Source organism: Castanea sativa, chromosome 2 (genome assembly GCF_040712315.1).
Source record: "Castanea sativa cultivar Marrone di Chiusa Pesio chromosome 2, ASM4071231v1".
NCBI lineage: Eukaryota > Viridiplantae > Streptophyta > Magnoliopsida > Fagales > Fagaceae > Castanea > Castanea sativa.
The window spans coordinates 19,488,688-19,511,341 of NC_134014.1; the positions used below are offsets into that span (position 1 = coordinate 19,488,688).

Consider the following 22,654-nt stretch of genomic DNA (forward strand, 5'->3'; position numbering starts at 1 on the left):
ATAGAAGTTTGACTAGTTATATTTTTCCCTTTAGATTAAGAGTTTTAGAATGGAGTTGCCACTTATTTAATTATTGGGATAAATAAGAAAACCAAAATTGAAAAATTCCTCATTTTATTAATTTTAAATTGAATTTACATTGATCATAGGAAAATTACCTGGATTTGGTCCTAGATACAATCTAAGATAAAGTACATAGCTTTATTTCCTAGTTACAATCTAAAAATTGAAAATTACAAGGATAAACATTGGTCTATCAATCCTTGATCTAAGTTCGGAGGCTATGTTACAAGATAGGAAGATGTTAGGCACCCACCTTGCCCGGTGAAACCGGTCTTCTAGAATATGGTGGCCAACATTCATATCACACCATCTAATATGTCAATCAATTTGCATGTTGAATTTAATGTGTGTGCATGTGATGAACCCTAATTCAATTTATTAAGCATTACATTTGGATTGAAAAATAAATTCTAGTGAATGTGTGTGTATGGTGATATCCTAGACTCAAGAATTTGAAAGAATTATAAAAAAAACATGTTTTTTCATATTTTTTATGTGGATTTAAGATCAAAACTAGTGTTTATGCATGAACATGTGATGATCAACCAAGAACATGTGAAGAACATATAAGAACAATTAAGAACATTAAAACATATTCAAAGGAATTTAAATAGGTACTATCATGCTTTAATCCTAAATTCTCATCATGACAACACAAAAAAAAAAAAAAAAACAAGTTAGAGAAAACCTTCATTCAAGATCCATATGGTGGATGAGGAGACTCTTGAGGGAGGTCCTAAAGGTGGAGGAAAAGAAGAGTTAGGAGAGGAAGAGTGTGTCTCACTCAATACCTTGAGTCTCAAGAAGACCAAGATATAACAAGACTACTTAACTTCCTAGAACTCAAAAGAGGAGAAGAGAAGGGTTTTTTTTTTTTTTTTCTTTGTCCTGGAATGAAGGAGAGGGGGGTTTATATATTAGTGGTGGAGGAAATATGAATGGAAGGCCATTAATGAGGGTTGACAAAGAATCATGAACCTAGACCTCATTTTAGCCTTGGGGGAAACCTGGAGTATTCAATGTAGAGATTGGTAGGAGTGAGGAGAAACCAAAATTTGGTTTTCCCGTAGCTGTTGTAACAGCCTGTAGAGCCAACTTCGAAAAATCATATCTAACTCAATTCTGATCGGAATTGTCTTGTTCTTGTGCTCAAATTGAAGCCCCAGATGTCTAGTTCCTGGGAAAATTAATCTCATTCACAGATTCAAAATAGTCTGAGAGATATCGATGAAATAGTGAGCAGAGATCATTTGTTAGAAAATGGTTTCAGCACAATTAACATTAATAGGTCCCAAATTAACTCCCAATTAACATTAAATGGCACCAATCACTCTCATTTCAGACTTAATTGGTTCCAAATTTGCTCTAATTAAAAGATAATTGCACAAATTACTCATTGAATAATTAATGCTTAATTATCTAATTAATTAGGTGTGTGCAACCTTACCATAAAATGTAGTTCTAACCAATCAAATTATGACACATCATTAATCTCAAATTGATTATAATTATAACCAATTGAAATCAATTGTTTATAATCATATATAGTAGGACTCAAGTTGTGATAGTGCATCTCAGCCATTAAAACTTGATTTGATGATAACTTTCAATCTGGTTGTCCGATTAGGGCTTATGACCAATAGATTTGATCGTTACAACATCAAGATCATTTTGGTGAAATGAGATTAAGGATCTAATGACCAAAATCAAGATGCATATTTCCAAGGCAAAATTACCCTTTTACCCTCTAGGTGAGGTTAAATGGGAGTTGCAAAATAAGGTGTCAACATTGTGCATTGTCTTTTTATCTTTTGCATGGCTACAATCCCTATTTTGCTAACACGTAATATGTTCCGCTAATTAAGTTATGTGGCACTGGCAGTCATTATTTGAGAAGAACACAGTTTGGTACGCTCATGCTTGGAAGAGTGAATTGATGCATCATGAATGAAGGGTAAGAAGGATGGGTTGGTAGACATAGATCCAATGGTCCTGAAAAATGTTTGTATGCTTGCATGGCTGCAAGACTTACGTTGTTGACACATATTCATAGTTTGTTTTTGTTATGGTAGGTGGCAACGGTATCATGAGAATATTCTGTTTGAAAATTTAGATCCCAGTTGATAGTATTAACAAGTTTTAAACCCAAGTTGTTAATTAGATTCATTATGCATAAAACTTGTTAAAACAAACAAACATCAATATCATGTCACAAATAATATGCAGCGGAAAAGTAAATAAGACAAGATATGATGACCTAGGAAAACCAATGAAACCAACCAGTTTCACAGTAAAAAACCTGGGGAGAAACCTTCCCGAAAAGCAATCCACTATAGTAAAGAGAAGTTTCAGATCTAGTACAAAACCTTTGTCCCTAGACTCTACAATCCTTGTAGATGAACTCACAGCAAAAACCTTCTACCGCTTCAAAACTTCTGAACTCTTCAATATATGAACGCCACCCTTTGATGCACGGATCCCAGTACGTGACTCACTCCTTTGCACGAATCCTAGTACGTGACTCACTCACCAACTTAAAAAAGAAGAATGTTGGCTGCAAAGTTCTTCACTTCATCAACAATGAAGATCAAAAAGCACTTGGTTACATAACCTTAAGGCGCAAAGACGCAGTAGCTTCTTTTTGGAGAGAATAAGGCTTCGGTCACCTTTTGCATATGTTCTCCTTGTATTCTCTTATGTGACGACCTCTAAAATAAGCCTTATATATGCCTAGGGTTATGAGAAAAGAAACCCTACACAAATACAAAAGCCTGGCCCAAAAATCAGATCTGAAAATTCTGATTTCCATAACCTCGATAGATACCTCGATAGATAGCAGGTGTCAAGCCTCATTAAACCTCAATAGATAGCAATCTGTCGAGCAGCTGTCAAGAAGCTGTCTAGCAGGTGTCCAGCATTAGTAAACACATTTTCTTCACTTGTTTCTTGGTCCAATCTTCATGGCTTTAATACTAGACTTGAACAACATGTTTTTTGAAGTATTAAGCACATCTTAGATCTACCCAAATACAAGTAAAGTGCGTTTTGTCAAAGGATTAGCCAACTACATAAAATATGTCCTTAACATATTCCATCTGTAATATCTAAATGTGGTCTATTGAAAACAGATACAAGGCCATTGTTTTGGTTTGGTAGATTAAACATCTTTAATGAGATGATGATATCTTTAATAGTTACTACGATGTTTATTTCTTTCTGTTAATTCTTATGATTTCTCTTTAGAAATGGCTTCTTTTGTTATTTACTGATTATGCTCTTTTTCTGTTTTTATTCCATAGTGATTGATTCTCACACGTAAGAGTGTAAATCAAATAAGAGAGAATATTTGAAATTAAAGAGAATTGCGTGAATGGCATGAAGATCCAGATCCTGTCCTCTACTAGTAGATAACAATAAGCCTCTTAATGAAGAGTTACAACTCTTTTAAAAATTCATATTATCTGTGTATAGTCACCAAGTCCAAAAATGGGAATACTAGATTTGCTTCATAATAAGCTAATCTGCCATCACCACATGTCCAAGGCATAGCAGAATAATAAAAAAAAAAAAAAAATGTATAAAAGAGAAACCATGTAGCCATTAGTTATTGTCCATGTGTCCAAGATTGTTGGTAAAAGTAATGGCAAAATTAGTCAATGACTATTACAACTGCAACAACAAATTCCAGCCATATGCTACAGGTTTGGGCCATATTATAGTAGAGGGCTAGCTTGTTGAAGAAGCATTATTGCGTGCAGTGCAAGCACAAGCAAGCCTGTCAAAGAGGCACCAAATTCGTGTGGTTTCATTTTGTCAAGACTTTACCTTATCCTTCTCCAATAGGAAGGAAACATTTTACCCATTAGGAAAGTGACACATGCCCACTTCTACCACTATTAAAGAATGAAGGACTCAAGGAAGAAAGAAGATGATGAATGAAATGCTCTCTCCTTCTCTCTCTCTCTCTCTCTCTCTCTGACACTGTAGTGGAAGCCCTCGTGCCACCTCTTCTTTCTCTCTTATCTTCATTGTTTCTTCTCTCTTTCTTCATTGTAACATAATAGCGCATTGTAACTGTTTTCAGAAAATATAAAATATTCAACTGGCTTGTGCTTGTGGTTATCTTCCTCTCCAAACATAGAGGGTTTCCACGTTTAAAAAACTTGTGTATATCTCTCTTGCAACTTTACTCTCATCTTCTTCCTGTTCTTAATAGTAGAGAATTGCTATTTTAAATCTTTGACGAAATGGTGCTTAAATGTACTCATGTTAAATCTTTGACGCAATTACAATTTTGCAATGAACTTGTGACTCAAAATCATGATTTCGTGCAAGTCATGAGTTTAGTAAAAACTTGTGCTTGTTTTAACTTTGTATATGTGCAACAGTGTGTGCACATTGTTTATTACCTTTCTTAGAGAGAGTGCAACTCTTTAGAAGGGTGTAATGGTTTTCTAAAATGAAAAGTTATCACTATTTTTCTAGAAGTTATAGTAGGAGGTTGGGTAAGTACGCAGCCAAGGCTCTAATTTAGGGAGATGTAGTAGAAAAAGAAAATCATTATGAAATCTTAGCATCTATTTAACATCAATAAACTAAAGATGCAATTGTTAATTATACTATATATCTTTTTTGTATCATTTGTCACTAAAACAAATTCAATTTTTATAAACATATAACAATAAAAAAAAAAAATCACTCATTGACATAATCCTCACATCCAAACTTAAACAGTAGTTCTTATATATGTATCAAAGAATAGTGGCCCCTTGGCCACATATAGATTGTTGGTTGAAGATGCAAAGTTTCTTTTTCAAGGTTTTGATGAATTACTTTACTCTCATCCAAAGAGAGAAGGTAACTCTGTTGCTCATAGTTTGGTTATATATGCTATTAGTATTCTAGACTTATTAGTGTGGATGGAGAATATTCAACCACAATTTTATATTGTATTGCAAGCTGATGCAGCCATTTTAAGTTAACAAAACTTTTTAGTTTCTTTCTCAAAAAAAAAAAAAAAATAGTGGCCCCTCCTCAATTCACAATTATTTTAAACAAAAAACAAAAAAAAAAATTATTGCTATACTATCAAACCTTTATCAAAATTGTAATTTTGGATCCCTTATTTTGATGCACTAATTTTATTTATATCTTATATCGTAGAGCAAATATCTTTCAATGTGCTAATAGGCACTCATGACTCACTGCACATTGCACATGGGTAATTACACACACACACACACAGAATGGCATAAAGCCCTCTGCCCCTTTCTCTTCTTTGTTTCAAATAGTAAAAGGAAACTATAAGATCGAGTTAGAGTGTTTTGCCTCTTTCTCTTTTCTCTATTCTCATTGCTTAGATGAAAGAGAGGCAAAAATGCCAAATTTGAGGGTTGGGGCATGGCTCTTTTGTGGACGTGTTGTGATGAAGGTTTGCTCAATTTGCTATTGTGATGTGTTATTGATCAGCTACGACCAAGGTAGTGAATCTCGTACCGTACCGGCCGGTATGACCGGTAATTTTCGTACCGACACCTACTCCGGTACAGAAATGCCTCTGTTTCGTGCCGGATTAAATACCGGTCTTACCGGGTTGATTCGGTCATACTGGAGCAAATACCGGATTCCGGCCGATAAATGCATACCAGACCGAAACAAAAAAGAGTTAACTATTAGATCTAAAACTAAAAGTTGCTCTCCCTCCTCTCAATAACTTACTAGATTAGCGCCGATCACGTTGCCTACGCAGTAAACATGCTTCTTTGTCACCCTCACCTTGTTGATCTATCTCTCTTCTTCTTCGTCGTCGTCTTTTTCTTATTCATTTGCTCTACTCCTCTGGTTTATTTTCTTCTTTATTTTTTTTTTACACGGGTTTTAATTTAAGTGCTGGTTGCTGTGTGAGTGTGTTACTGGCAGACTCTCTGACCCCTCACGTGATGGGTAATTATTTTTGAATTGAAGTGAATGGTTAAAAAGCTTTCTTGGAAATATAAGAAATTGTACAAATAGTCAAACATTACTCCAATAGCTGTCCGCCACTCTTGTTTCATGGGAAATTGTTATCATTCAATATCAATTCTGTGCTCTGAAAGTTTTATTGGGTAGTCAAATAAAATATTGGGCTTGGATAGAGGTTTAAAATAGCTTGGACATGGGCTAGTAGCATAAACAAAATAAATAGGAATTTATGTTTTAATTAAATATATTAAGTTATGTTTCAAGATTAATAAGTTCTAATTATTATATAAATTCATATATATATATATATATATATATATATATATATATAAATTGCGGTAAATCCGAAACGGTACACCGGTATTGACCGGTACCCGAAATATATCGTGCTGCTGGCCAAACCAGTACAGCTTCCGGTGTGGTATTGACTTCCTTGGCTACGACTTCTCGGTCTCACTATGAAAATGACACAATATATCATAGATTAGTTTTGTTTCAAAAGTTTTGAAGGGCTTGACTTTTTTTTTGTTGGTAAAATTAGCTGATTAGGCTAAAATTTGTAACTTTGCTATTGGTGATGATTTTGTTGTTAGGCTCATTGTTTTGGGCTTCCTATTGTAAAAGGGCCGAGTGTAATTTTATTGAACCAAATTTCTAAATCAATATCTATATATATGTATACACTATTTTTTTCCAAATTTTGGGGGCATAAGCCAAAGAATGGCTTCGTCCCCGAGGTTGGCTGTAATTGGGCACAACAGAGAGTGTAATCAACCATTCATCCTTCAAATTTGTCTTCTTGATAAGGTGATCTACGTTGGAAAAACATCTTAATAAAGAGTGATTATAAGAAATGTTAGAATTGTTGTTGGGATTGTGAGAAAAAGAAAATAAATAGGGAAAAATAAAAAGTGGAAGCAAGATTTATCACAGCTTGTCCTAATGGCTTATGTTGACAGTACAAATTCTTTGACGAGTACATCTTTATTGTTAAGATATACATGTTATAATAAACTTAATATAGGGTTTATATAGTATCTAACCCTACAGTTACTTGTGCTACACGTAGAAATATGATTAGTTTGCTTGTACTACAAGCACATGGGCCTATAGGTTTTGACCTCTTGGTTCATAATATCTTTAATGAGTAACTCTAGGGTCACAACATTTTCCAAAATTTGTATTTGTAGTAGACTGTGACTCATTGTCTGTTACTTTCATATAGGGTTGTAAACGAGTCGTGTTTTGCCGAGTAGTGTATATTCAAGCTTGGCTTGTCGGTAAAATTAAAAAGCTCAAGCTTAGCTTCAGCTTGATACAAGCCTAAAATATTGTTTGAGCTTGAGCTTAAGCTTGAAGAAAAGTCAAAAATCTTGAACTTGGCTTGATTCATTAGTCAAGCCAAGCTCGAGCTTAATATCAAGCTCAAACTTGAGCTCAAATCAAGATTTTCAGTTTGAGATCCAACAAAATTATCTTATCAAATGCTTAAATCTCCCAAAATCAAGTAAACAAAAATAAGAAAATAGCATACTCATTTTATCATGCTTCTAGTCCGACCTATGATTAGCCATTGTTCATATTGCAACTTGACAAAATTAAATTCATCCATTCATCCTTTATTGTCTATGGGTTCATCAATTGTTGAAAATATAATTTTTACATCCACATTAGATGATAAAGAACTAGAAAAAGACTTGTTTATAACTATTGTGAATGAGAAAGGATTAACATGTTTTATATCTTTACATTAGTTAATGGATAAGGAAGGACCATATGTGACCCACTTATAAATTTTTTTAAAAAGGTAACTAAAGTCGAAAGTGGTGCTTGATCAATTTAGAGGGAAGTGAAAAATTAAGGTAATGAGACATTTTATTATTAAGATATATGTAATGAGTTAGAAAACACATATTAAGCCTATAATTGAGTTTATACTTGACTTGTTTTGTATTGAGTCTTATAGCTCGCGAGCTTGTTCATGAACAAATAGTTTTGCTTGGGCTCGACTTGTTTACTAAACAAGCCTAGCTAAAACTAAGGCTTAAGCTTGGCTTGTTTATAAACAAACAAACAAACATGAATGAGCTTTTTATTGAGCCGAGCTCGAGTTGTTTATGAACGGCTTGATTCATTTACAGCTCTATTGTTTTTGAGTTTCATATAGACTCATCTCTTTTTGTTTACTACTCACAATCTGTCACATTAGAGTTGTGGCATAAAAGGTGTGGTACTAAATTTTTTTTCATCTTTAACACCCCTTTAAAAATAAGGTGGAACATCAAATTCTAATGCAACAAAAATTAGTATCATTGTAATTGTAGATTAAAAGTGATAAATTATGGCATCAACAATAATTAGTTGCAATAAAGCCTTTAATACCTTATTACATACATCTGCAACAATAACTTAAAATGTAGAAAGTGTAGCAATAAATTAATACCAATTATTTTTGCAATCTATTACAACGATAATCTTGAAGTGATAGCTTGTTATAACAAAAATATTATTACAATAACCTGATAATTATTATTTTGCAATCTATTTTAATGACAAACATAAAGAAATAAACAATTACAAAGAAAATATCATTGTAATAATTTGTCTAGAAATTTTTTTCAATTATTTGCAATCTATAGCAATAAGATTTGTGATGTAATAGTCTATTCTCATTATTCTACAATTTTTTTTTTTTCAAATAGATTGTAATTAGGCATTATTTTGCAATTTATTGCAATCTCATGACAATTGGCTATTGTTTCATGGCTCTTATTAAAATAAATTGCAAATAATTGTCAAAAATAAATTCGGTCAAGTCATTGCAATGACATATTCATTGTAATTATTTATCACCCATATTTGTCATTGTAATAGATTGATAAATAAATACTATCAAGTTATTAAATCGGTATCTTTGCTGTAAGGAAAATTATTAAGTTCTCCCGGAGTACCATAAATGCGTACTCCCTCCTTTCACATGAATGGTGGGTCCCACCGTGAATTTAATTAGTGGGATGAGACCCACCATTCATGTGAGAGGAAGGAATACGCATTTATGGTACTTCGAGAGTACACAACAATTTCCTTGTAAAGAAAATTGGCTATCTCTTTAAGATTTTCATTATAATATATTACAAAAATAAATTTTATATCAATTTATTACTACAATTTCTTCTTTTTAAGTTATTGTGAAAAAATCTCTTAATGCAATGAGGTATTAAGGTCTTGATGTCAACTAAAAATTATAAGTTATTGCAACTAATCATTATTTATGCAATAACTTATCACTTTTAAGTTACTATTACAATAACACTAATTTTTGTTACATTAGAACTTAATATAATAGAACTATTTTTGTGTAGTATTTTACGAGTGAGTCGAAATCTATAACTTGAAATTTGTTTTCTAACAAATTATTCATTTTTTTACTTTAAATGTTTTCTATTGATTATATGTTCATAATGTATTAGGTCAACGGATAGTATATATTTATTAGTACATTTATTTCATAGTCATCTTCTAAAAAATAAAAATAAAAAGATGGTTCGAAATCAATTATAAAGGAACTCATGTCAAAATTATGTGGGTTCCAAATTATACTACTTTTTTTATTGGGGCTAGTGGAAATGGAAAAAAAAAAGACAATTTGTCACCTTGTTGTTGAAGGATTGTGAACAATAATTATAGAACCACAACTTATTCCACACTTTTACGACAATTTTCTTATGTGGTTGGCTATGAGTGATGTTTCATGCAAAGTAACATGTAACCAGTCACAGTCTACAACATAAGATAATTGTGACAAAGTGTGTGAAATAAGTTGTGATCTTTAGAATTATTGGATCGTGAAAGGCAACATTATTGATTTGAGTAACTTGACTTGCAAACAAGGCATAAAGCCTCACCAACAATAAAAATAGATTTTTTTTTAATTAAAAAAAAGGTAAAACCTCTTTCTTTTGTTTTTTAATTTTTTAGTTTTAAAAAATCACTATCCTTTGAACCTATAACTTTCAAAGCCCTGAAAAGGTTAATGCCATTGGGTTTCACTTCACCAAAACAAGTCTAGTACATGCTAGTGTTAATGCACAAAAAATAGTATCATTGTGATTGTAACTTAAAAGTGATAAATTATTACATCAATAATAATTAGTTGCAGTAAAGGCCTTAATACTTTATTGCATTAGGAAAATTTATTACAATAAATTAAAAAAATTAGAGTAATAAAATGAGGATTAGAATCGGGTGGTGCAATTACCACATCCCCACTCACAACATTTTTTTACCACTTACATTTTCTCTTTCACTTTTTTTCAATTTTTTTTTCAATTGTTGAGATTAAAATTTTCTTTTTTCAACTCTCAGTCTTAGCAATTGAGAGCTACTGCACCAAGTTCTCAATCCATAAAATGATACTAATTATTTTTGCAATATATTACAATGAAAATCTTGAAGTCATGGCTTGTTGCAACAAAGATGTCATTGCAATAACTTGATAGAAATTTTTGCATTCTTTTATAATGAAAAATATAAAGCAATAAACAATTACCAAAAAAATATGTAGTTGCAATAACTTAACCTGAATTATTTTTGTCAATTATTTGCAATCTATTGCAATAAAAACTGTGAAGCAATAGCCTTTTGTATTTATTCAGCAACTATTTTTGTCAATAGATTGTAGAAACTTAACCCAAATTATTTTTTGTACGCTTGTTTGATTAACCTCTTCAACTTTAGTTGATTTAGGGCTTCCTCTTAAAGCAGTGTACTCTTAACATGATGGTGTATGTTCCTTTGTAACCCTTGTTAGATAATGGTGTATGCCAGTTATATGCACCCATTATTTTTCAAATTTCCCATAACATGTTCATATGTCTTGGATTTTTCTCAAATTTTGCTCAAAGCTTAGTGGCATCTAGCAAACGTCATCAGCATATGCTACCTTCGGTAAAAACCCTAATTTAATATATTTTCTTTATCTCAACTTGTATAGTTTTATTAATTTTTCATTATCATTCTAATTAGATTAATTAATTTAATTTAACAAAAAACAAAACATTGTAGACACCCATTTTGCAACTCTCATTTGACCTAACTTGAATTGCATCGCATATCATCACCATCTTAAGTCATTAAAGCAAGATTTTAATTTTGACCGTTTGATCTTCAAATCCTTTTAATGAAACAAATCTTGAGGTTATGATGAAAAAACTGATAGTTTATGAGCATTAATCGAACCACCGAATTAAAAGACATCAAAGAAACAAGTTTTAACAAAAATGTGCAATTGCATAAATCAGATTCCAACCGCAGGTGATTATAATCTCTTAATTCCGATTGGCCTATTTTTAGTCCAATTTAAATTAAATGATGTGTAATGTTCTTATTGGCTGAGGGTAGGGTTTATGGTGATGTTGCATGCACCAAATTTAATCCAAGACAGAGCATTTATTGATTTCCAATAGAATAGACAAAAATTGATTGATTAATTAATTAAATTAGAACTTTTTGGAATTGATTTGCTAACCTTCAGGACCAATAAAATTAAAAAAAATGAAGTCATAATTCGAAGGAGATCATACCTGAATTGAAAACGAAAACAGACGAAACAAAACAAGAAAAGATCGGAGGATCTAGGTTTTCTTCCCTTTTCAGTTTGGCTTGCTCCCCACACAAGTTGAACTTGATTCCTATGTTTTTTGCTCTAATAAAAATTAATTTTCTCGAGTACCACATTGCCCAAAGACACAACCCTAACTCCCCCACTCTTTGTATAAATACCCCCATTCACCATCAGTTCAAAAAGACATTGAATCCCTCTTAAGCTGCAAAAATTTCAGATTTTTTTCTCCCTTTTGAGGTGCTACCTATTTTCAATGGCAACTCTAGGAATATCTTTCAGGATGATCATTAAAAATCTTAAATTATACAAAATTTAATAAAAAGAGAACTTCATATTATTGACCAAACACACACACAACACACAAACAAACAATATTCCTATACTGCCCCTTGTTGGTCCCGAGGGACAAAGGAGGCTAAGTTAGCTGAGAGATGGTTATCGGTTCAAGGACGCAAGGTGCCCCTGCTTTTTCAGGAAGCACACACACACACACACACACACACAAAGTCTTACTATTTTCTCCTATAAATTTTCTTATTTTGAAATCTTTGCATGATAATCTCATTATTAATATTGTAAGCTACATCTCTTTGAAACTTAAACTTTTAGATAGATAAAAATTTTCTTGGGCTTTTTCTTTTTATTTGTAAGGGCCTAAAATATTGTTAAAGGGACCAAAGATTAAGGATAGAATTTGACTATAAACCTGGTTGTAGCCTTAGGCTACAACTCTCACTAAACAAATTAACATGACTACATATGTTGAAAATCTAACCGTTGAATTGCATGTTCATTATGTTCTTAAAACACATGTTAAATTTTCATGTCAATCTAATGTTATTTACTATTCGATCCGTAAACTTAATTTTTATGTATAATTTTAGACTACAAAAACTTGAAATTTAAACATTTAATTGATGACATAGCTATTGATCTTTGATCTTTTTGAAATTTTGCAAGTATGGAGGATATAAAAAGAAAATCTAATCCAATGGTGAATTTGACAAAATTCACATCCAATAAAAAATATATTGAGTGGAGTTGAAGTCTTAATCTATAACCAAGTTTGATGCTAAGTTTTGTCCAAAGTTTAATTATGTTGGATTTAAAAAATTTTAGGGCGGTCACAAATATTTTTTAAGGAAAAAAATTCATAAATTTTTTAAATAATATATATAATAATTATTTTTTTTTCTAGGTCAGGGTGGCCTTGTGACCACCCTAGACTCAATGTGGAACTGCCAATGCCTAGCTTGAAGAACTTTGGAGTGTTACACACTAGTAAGGTTTCTAAATCTCCTCTCAAATTTTATGTCATAGGTATCTAGATTCAACCATGTTTAGTTTCTAGGTTTTTTACATGTTCTTGCTTGATTAGCATGTTAGATTTAGGTTGTTCTTAGTTTTTGCATGATTAATTAGGATTTTTTCAATTTCCAAACAAGTTCATGTGCTCTTAGAATTAGGGTTTGTCATACATCACACATATATTCACCATCTCTTTCAATACCCAATATATGCATGTCTAGAATAGGATTTCACCATACTCTTCGATATTTTCTCTTTGCAATCACATGTTTTGGATGATATAAACTCTTGAATAATGTGATATGATCATTAGCCACCACAAGTGGCGACTCCATTGTAAGAATGATGTACTTTTCAATTATCCTAGTTCCCTAAGAAGAAAAAAGAATTCCTAGTATTGCATGAGTCACCCTTAAAGATTTTTGGTTAAAATGCAAATTCCACTCTTTTAAATTTGATTAAAATGTATTTCAAATTTATAACTTTACTTTTGTTCAATTGAGTCTATTAAATTTCAAATTTATTTAATTCAAGCATTTTTTTCCAATTCCATTAAAAATTTGCCGTTAAGTATGCAATTAACTATTGAAAAAAAAAATCTCACATTATAAATCTATAAACTGGAATAAATTTCACTCAAACTTAGAGTTGCAATTTACATCTTAACCAATATTTTAATATATTTTCTCATCTTTCTATATCTTTACATTGTCTTACAATTTCTTTTATTTTATAACGGAACAACTCTTTTTTTTTTTTTCTAGATTGATATAAAAACTGAATATGATATCATATTAATATTACCATGTTGGGCTAAAAAAGTCGATCCTTAAGAGCACTTGCAGCAGTGGAGCTAAATAGCTATATAGCTATTTTAGCTTCACCAAAACATCAAAAAGAAGCATGCAGCAGTGGAGCTAAATCTATATTTTTTTAGCTCATTGCTATAGTGCACATCTATAGATAGATGTGCACTGTTCATGAGAGCTAAAAAAAAAATTAATTTTTTATTTTGTGTTCACATTACCTTTTTATTGTGGTGTTTTTATTGTAGTGAGATGTATTATTTTATTATGGTAGATATATTATTTTATTGTAATGTTTATATTATTTTATTGTGTTGAAAGCTAAAATAGATCCACTGCTGCAGCATGTGTGTAGGTAAAATAGATAATGTAACTTCTGGTTGAGCTAAATTGCTAAATTTTTAGCTATACTGCTAAATTGCTAAATTGTCCGAGGCCCAGAATGTAATAATTTATTTACGTAAAATAAATAGCCCAGCCTTCCCATTTGGTCACAATGACACACAGCCTCACAGTCACAGAGACTCAGAGAGCGAGAGGTCTCAATTCTCAAATAAACAAACAGTGCTCAAAATTCAAACGGTTCCTTATTCTTTCCGATAAGGCCATTGTTATTTCCAATGGCCTCGTCGACTTCAGTCCCAGCTGCTTCCCTCTGCTCCACTCGCGGCCTCTCTCTCCGTACCCTCAGAACTACATCGCTCACCACCAGGAGGAGCTCTCTCAAGACTCGCGTTTGCGCCAAACTCGCCGAGAAGACCGAGTTGAAGTATAACAAAGTCGGGGACTCCGACCTCGTTATTAGCGAAATCACTTACGGAACTGTATGAAAATTCTCACAAACGTTTTAAATTTTATTTCTTATTAATTAGTTGTTGTGAGAAATTGCTTGCATATTAGTAAAGTGTGTTTTTTTGGTGGGCTATATTTTTGTTTTCAGATGACATTTGGAGAGCAAAATACAGAGAAAGAAGCTCATGAAATTCTTAGCTATGCAACTGAGCGTGGCATTAATGCTTTAGACACTGCCGAGGCTGTAAGTTCTTCTGTTTTTTTTTTCACAACAACAACTCACATTTTGTTGGGCTAGGCTTCATTTCATTTTGAAAATAATAGTAGTAAGCAAAAATGGTGTTTGTATTTGGTAGTGAGGTTCTAAATATTGTTTTTGCAGTACCCAATTCCAATGAGGAAGGAGACCCAAGGAAAAACTGATCTCTATATTGGTAGCTGGCTAAAGTCTCAACCTCGTGACAAGGTATTCCATTTAAAAGGGGAAAAAAAAATCTATTTAATTCTGAGATAGAGTTTGTGATTTATTTTTTTATTTGTTTAAAAAATGGTAAATTATACATGTAGACACCACATTTTGCACACCTTACAACATACCAATTGAGGTTGGGTAGAAATCTTTTTTAAATGGAATATTTTGTTAGAATAGTCGTAGTGTGAGGGAGCGTGAACTTATCTGTTGGATTTATACAAACATGAGGGGGAAAGTGTCATTTCTTGAAAGCGCTGGGTGTTTGTCATAATTTTCCCAAAAAAATAAATCGTAATGAAAGCCTTATAAGTGATGAACTTCTACTCAATATCTTTAGTCTCGTAAGTTTTTGAAATTCAAAAGTAATATATTTTGCTTAATCTTAATACGGACTATTTATTTAAATTCCTGACATACCTTTTAGCTAGGGGGAAGGAATAAAATTTAAGTTCATATGTTGTCCTTTAATAGAGCCCGATTTTTTATTTATTTATTTCTAGATAAGTGATAATAACTTCATTGAAAAGGAAGGAGATAGTTTATGCATACGGAGTGTGTACCCAAACATTCCCATGAGCATGATTGTTAAATTTGGTACATTCCACCATTAACATGAAAGGAAATCAAAGAAAATTGATGCAGGACACTTTGAAGCAGTTCTCTGATTATCGTTTCACCGTTTTCATTATAAACAATATTATGTTGATTAAAAAGGTGTCTCCTAGAATTGGTTCATACTGTATAAAGTAGAGTCCTTCATTGAGCTTTGGTTACCTCCCCCACCCCCCGGGCGTGTTTTTTAAATCTCATTTATTTTATCCCAAGTAATACAACTGTGAATTACTCATATCCTTCTGAAAAGAAAAAGAAAAGAAAATGAGGGGATAGTAGTAAAAACAGGCTGGCATGTCCCTTTCAATTTACTCACTGAATGTAAGGTGTATTTGTTATTAATTTTATCTTTTTATGTTTTTTAAATACACTCATATCTAATTTTCTGTGATGATATACTTTATTCTCAAATTCATATCTCAGTTACTGAAGGAGGACTTCATGTTATGTTCATATAAAGTTCTAGACGTTGTTTGGTGGAGTGACATAGTAGTGTTAATCATTAAAGCAAGAATTAAGGTCTATTAATTTCAATACTTTAGCTCTTACATTTCATTGATAGGTTATTTTGGCGACAAAAGTTTGTGGTTATTCAGAACGATCAAGTTATATACGTGACAATGCGAAGGTTTTGCGGGTTGATGCTGCAAATATCAAAGAAAGTGTAGAGAAAAGCCTTAAACGTCTCGGCACTGATTACATTGATTTGTTGCAAATTCATTGGTAAGTTAAGTTTCCCTTGGAACATAGAAGTGTGAACAACAATATTTTTGTTATGATTTGTTTTTTTTTTTTTTTTTTTATATAAGTGGGGAAGGAAAGATTCGAACTAATAGCCTTCGCATCATAAGTGAGTTACCTAATAGATTGTGCAAAAACTTCGGGTTCGTGATTTTTGCGAGTGATGTATGAGATCTGTACATGCTTTAATATATAACTGCAAGTTATTCAGGAATCTTTGCATTTTCAAAACTGTTTTTTAGTTTTTAGTTTTTTGAGCAATGTTTTATATTAAACACCATCTATACAATCAAATTGTCCAATCAGTTCACTGTATTAGATTAGATGGTGCAAACGGAAGCTTTGTTCTACCTTGCAGCATCTTCAATAAGTCTATTATGATTTCTCAAATCTCAAATCCAATTGTTACCAAATTTTCTATTTCCTTCATAGTATGTATGAAAAAAAATATCATTTAATGCTGATACAGATGGAGACTTGAGGCAATATATGGTCTGTTTCAGCTTCAGTCCATTTAGAGTGTGTTTGGATACCGCTTATTTTGCTGAAAATTGAAAATTGAAAACACTGTAGCAAAATAATTTTTAAATGTGTGAATAGTGCCGTGGGACCTATTTTTAATAAAAGGTTTTTTGAAAAAAGAGATTTGTGGATCTCGTGAACAGTGCACGGAACCCACTAAAAAGCTGAAACAGCTTCTCAAAAAAAAAAAAAAAAAAAAGACCAAAATGCAAAACGTGGCCTTTTCATCAGTACCCAAACAGGTACTTAATGTTCCTTTGATGAATATTTTTAATTTTTGACATGGCAAAGATCAATTGGTTTAGCTCAAATTATTGGTATCACACATGTTAATTGACATAGCTGCTCATGTGGATGGCTGGGAAATAGTTTGTGAAGGTATATCATTCCATTGCTTCTTCTCTCCCCTTCAACTCTAAGCCTCATTTTGGACAAGTTATAGCATTTTTATATGGGAAAATAAGAATACACCTTACCTCACTATACATATGCTTAATTGAGTTTACCTGTATAAATTTTATGTGTTACACTTTACCTCCTCATGCATTGGACTAAAGTGAAATTGTTAGCCTTTCCTTTGCTATTCATGAAATTATACACGTGTGCTGCACATGTGACAGAATTTGGGAATCTTAAAGACCTTAAATGTTCAATTAGACACTCTTCAGAACAAAAAGCACACCCAAACCAGTAAAGTGAAAAGTAAGATATTGATTGAAAATGTGAGGAATATGCTGGTTTGTGTGTGTTTTTTTATCCTGAAGAGGAATTGAGCGAGCATTTAAAACCTTAGGGTTTCCAAATTGTGTCACACTTGTGGCACAGGTATGTAATTTTGTAAATGGTAATGTAAAGGTTAGTGTTTTCACTTTTCTCTAATGCACAAGGTCGTAAAGTGTAAGATTCAAATGTAATTTTGTCTGTTCTTTTTCCTTAAAACTTACTTTGTGCAATTAATTTTAGAAAGTGTTTTTTTAATCCAAATAAGATATTTATTAATATTCAAGGGTTTTTTTTTCCACCTTTATGTTGTTTAAAAAAGTATCCATAATGCCAATTATTAATTATTTAATTACTGAATGAGTGTGTATAATATTATATAACTTATCTAAAATACGATATAAATTTAAATTCAAAGCATATCCAAAAAACATAAATGTCAATTCTTAGGAATTCTATTTATTGTGGCTTTATTAAACTATCAAGATTCAAGAATCAATAAATCTTGAGATTTAAATTTCTCAACAACTGATAAAGCCCTTAGGGAAATAAGTAGTAGATACACATTATGATGGATGACTTGGAAAGTTTCTTTGTGCTTACATTTTTAATCATTTTTTGTTAGGACCTGGACCTGTTCCTTATATTAATGCCTTCTCCTTCGGTGGATTAAATGTGGAGCAGTAATATTATGCCTACTGTTTGCTTTTCAGGAAAAAAAAAATGGTTTAGGTTGTGGTTTCTAAGTTTAAAGCATTCTGTTTTAATCCAGGCCTGATCGCTATGTGCCATTGTTTGGTGAGTTCTCTTATGATCCTTCAAAATGGAGGCCAAGTGTGCCATTTGTGGAGCAACTGAAGGCTTTTCAAGAACTTATTGATGAAGGAAAGGTAACAACTTTAATCAAGATAACTTGTCACTCAGGCTTTATAGTTATGTTTACTGTCCTGCTAAATGAGATGGTTGGCTATATACCAAACAAATATAATTCTCTACATATATTGTGTAGTGACATTGGATAAATAGTTGTTTTCATTATACTGCTCTTCCCTTTGCTTGTTATGATGAGTGTACTAATGTGCAAGTTAGATTTACAAGGAAGACAGCATGCTTATTGTTTATGTATTTGGATATGCCCTTGTAACCGTCAAAAGAACAATGAACTTTAAAAAGCTCAGAATATATATATATATATATATATATATATATATATATATATATATATATATATTCAAATAAGTGTTGAGTATCACCCTTCTTGAATAATTCTCCTGCTGCTTGTGTGGGTCACTGAAATTATCTATCTGATGTGATATGGTATGCTTTGAACCTGTTTAGGTACGCTACATTGGTGTTTCCAATGAGACTTCATATGGAGTAATGGAGTTCATTTATGCAGCAAAAGTTGAGGGACTTCCGAAGATTGTCAGCATCCAGAACAGCTACAGTCTGCTAGTTAGATGTCATTTTGAAAGTCAGTATCTTTTCTTACACTATTTTTACAAAACCGAATTACACTTCTGACCCTTAAAAGTTTGGGGTTGTTTCATCTTGGCCTCTTAAATTTGATTTCATTTTGCTCCACCAAGCTTGATTCCATTTTTGAAAGGGTCATTTCATCCATGTCAGACTAATCTGGCTGTTAGAGAGAAAGAAAAAGAAAAATAATATTGTTTTATTGGCACTTAACAGACATATCAATCATGGAGATGGATGGAGGGATGAAAGGACCATTTAGAAAATGGAATCAAACTTGGTGGACCAAAATGAAAAATCTCAAACTTAAGGAACCAAAATGAAAACAAATCCAAAATTTAAGGGTCAAAAAGGCTTTAACAGTTACTCTTAGTTGATATATATCTTTAAATTGTTATACCAAGAATAAAAATATGTACTCGTTATGCCTTGAAGACTTAGCCATCAGGCCACGTTACTAAAGTAGTCATTCTAGAAGTGTGTTAGATATCATTTTCTAATCCAGATTGCATTATTCCTCTATTTCCCCTGGAGTACGCTTCATTAGTCTTCCATTCATGTCCACAATGGCGTAAATTGAGGGACTAACATGAGCTCAAACTGTTGATTGAAAGGATTAAAATTCTTAACCAAACTGTAAGTCAGTTTTCGGATGAGGTAAAAAAAGGAAATATCTCAATCTGTGGGAATTTTTAGAACAGATATTTTCAGTTGTGAAATATATTGGGAATTTTTAGCACAGATATAATTTCACTCCAGATTTGTTTATGTCAGCCTCTTAACTGTGGAGTTTGTCCACTTGATTTTCTGTAGTTAATCTTGTCGAAGTTTGCCACCCAAACAATTGTAATATTGGTTTACTGGCTTATTCTCCACTGGGTGGTGGATCGCTTTCGGGAAAATATATAGATACCAATTCAGAAGCAGCAAGAAAAGGAAGACTAAACCTCTTCCCCGGCTACATGGAAAGATATAACAAATCTGTTGCCAAGGTATGTTAATCATTCTTTTGTTACATGTGGTAGAGATAGATATCACATAGAACATGGAGCATCCACATTGGTGGAGCCATAAATTTAGCAATATAGCTCTACAAAAAGCCACTTTATATATTTTATCTTTTCACTTTACAATACACCCACCCAACATCAATGGGTCTATATTTTTAGCTATTTGATTAAAATAATATAAAAAATTCTTTAAAAAGCAGTGTGAACACAGCCAAAAGAGATTTTTTATTAAAAAGCAATGTGAACACAACAATTTAATAATTTTTTTAATGAGCTACAATGCACAGCCAAAAGTAGCTGTGCACTGTAGCTGTGGAGCAAAAAAATATGGCTTTGGCTCCATTGTAACCACATTTGGTATTTGGTGGTGCTAAAAATAGCAATATAACTTTTTAGCACTACCAATACTAGTGCTCAATAACAATCTGATTTTCAAATTCACACCAAACATGCACAGAAAATGAAATGTACTTGTTATTTGAAGAAAATCATTCATATTTTTATCAGAAAGTGTGAACTAAATTTATGCAGTTATATCTCTTCAATATGTCACCTAATGTTGCATTTACATGGCAGCACTTTAGTTTAATTTTATTTTGTATTTTTTCAAATGAAAATTGATGACAAGTGTTGGACTATGGGTTGTGCTACACCTCAAAACCAATTGGTGATAAAGAAAACACGCTCAAATCTTTTATGGCATTCAACATCACAGCCTGCAGGCCTATTTTTAGAGTGATGATAGAGCCACAAAAAAAAAAATTGCTCAATTACAAGTTGTCATAAGTTCTTGCTGTCTTTTGCATGATTAGTTACGTTAACTTTCAAATTTAGATACTTCAAAAAACTTATTGTCACAGCCAGTTGGATGCTGGTCTTGATATTACTTGTGAATTCCAGGAAGCAACAATAAAATATCTTGAGTTGGCCAAGAAGCATGGCCTTACTCCAGTTCAGCTTGCACTAGGTTTTGCGCGAGACCGTCCATTTATGACAAGTTCAATCATTGGGGCAACCTCTGTCGAACAACTAAAGGAAGACGTAGATGCTTTTCTGACAACTGAACGGCCTTTGCCACTAGAAGTGATGGCAGATATTGAAAACATTTTCAAGAGATACAAAGATCCTACCATCCTTTGAGGGTTACATCATAGAAGTACATCCATCCATATTATTTTGTCCCCGTCCCCTCTTTCTCCCTAGATCATGAAAGAACACCCCACCTTTTACATGGGGGATGTTTGATTGTGTACAAAGCAACTTCACATCACCCTAAGAATGCTTTATCTAAGGTCTTATGAGAAATTATGTTATCAATTATCATTTTTTTTGTGTATATAATTTAGTTTATATGGATTGACTACAAATTGTAGAATGCTCTCACCTAAACATAATTTATAAGCCTGCATTTTTCTGTATTTATGGACTTATCAACATGATTTGAAAACTTTGTTCTTGATTTTCTTCTTCAAATGTCTAAACCTGACTGATCAAGACCAGTGTAGATATTAATTAAGACTTGAGCGGAATGGAGAAACTTAATGTCAAGATCAGCACAAAGTTCTGCTCTTGAAATCTTCTATGTACAAAATCTAACATTTGCCATCCATGGTTCACATTTGCCAAACGTACCTATGAAAAATATGTTAAACTTCTAGCTCTAGAAGACTGGAACATTTCTAAGTATAAAACTAAGGAAACAGTAAAGATAATTGAAAAGCTTGAATGCTTGGCTAATCTTGAAAGTATCCTATTGTTGCTCATAGTTATCAGGATATTTTGTCTGTACTTTCTTTCTGGCTACTTCTAAGTCATAATTTGTATTTTTTTTAATAAAAAAAAATAAAAAACGTTTTAAGTAATTTCAGGCGAATCAAATTCTTGGGAAATCGGTAAAATGTCAGCTCATCTTTTCTATTTTTGCTGATGTGGACGTTCAAGTTTCTTTAACTCTAACTATTTCCTTAGATATATGTAGTCTTCTTACTCACACATGCCAGATAAAGTATAGTTCTTTGAGAGTAGGCTAATTAGGTTTTTGAACTTAGGATCTTATGAAGTCTTAAAAACCATTAGATCAAAGGTTGCTAGAATTTATTTAGATTTAAAAAGAAGAGAAGAATAGAAAAAAGTATATGAATAAACAAATCCAAAATAGGACCATTGAGAAGGATTTTTTAAAATAGATTTATTAATTGGTAAAGTATGCTTTACATTAGCTCATACCCAGCATATAAATAGCACTACATTCTCTAGTAACAGCTTCCATAAAGAAACCCGGAAGAAGATGCTCATAGGCCATTAGCTCTTGAGCGTGCATGGACGTAGACCAACCTAATGTCCCCACGGATCTCTCATTGGAGGAATCAGACCTCCTCATCCGCAGCACTAAGAAACAAAAAGCCACCTCTCAAGACTTCTGCCCTCAGCTCCTACAAGGACTCCCTTATCCATCTGGTACACACCTGGGAAGACCACTCCTTCCAGAATCTCCGCATATCCGATGCCGACATAGAATCCGACCAAGATGACGACTCCGACGACACTA

The 22,654-nt window shown here is 32.4% G+C and overlaps 1 protein-coding gene across 1 annotated transcript; it reads left to right on the forward strand.

Moving 5' to 3' along the window:
• Positions 1–14,256: 14,256 nt before the first annotated feature.
• LOC142623189 (uncharacterized) lies at positions 14,257–21,524 on the forward strand. Its single transcript, XM_075796585.1, has 8 exons — positions 14,257–14,585; positions 14,702–14,797; positions 14,936–15,019; positions 16,200–16,360; positions 18,393–18,510; positions 18,959–19,094; positions 19,910–20,088; positions 21,007–21,524. The coding sequence occupies exons 1-8, from the start codon at positions 14,382–14,384 to the stop codon at positions 21,244–21,246; spliced, it is 1,218 nt and encodes a 405-aa protein (XP_075652700.1). The 5' UTR covers positions 14,257–14,381; the 3' UTR covers positions 21,247–21,524.
• Positions 21,525–22,654: the final 1,130 nt, after the last annotated feature.

Coding starts and splice junctions, on each gene's coding strand:
- LOC142623189 (XM_075796585.1), top strand. CDS start 14,382: ATGGCCTCGTCGACTTCAGTCCCAGCTGCTTCCCTCTGCTCCACTCGC. Junction 14,586..14,701: donor GCGAAATCACTTACGGAACT/GTATGAAAATTC, acceptor TTTTGTTTTCAG/ATGACATTTGGAGAGCAAAA. Junction 14,798..14,935: donor CTTTAGACACTGCCGAGGCT/GTAAGTTCTTCT, acceptor TTGTTTTTGCAG/TACCCAATTCCAATGAGGAA.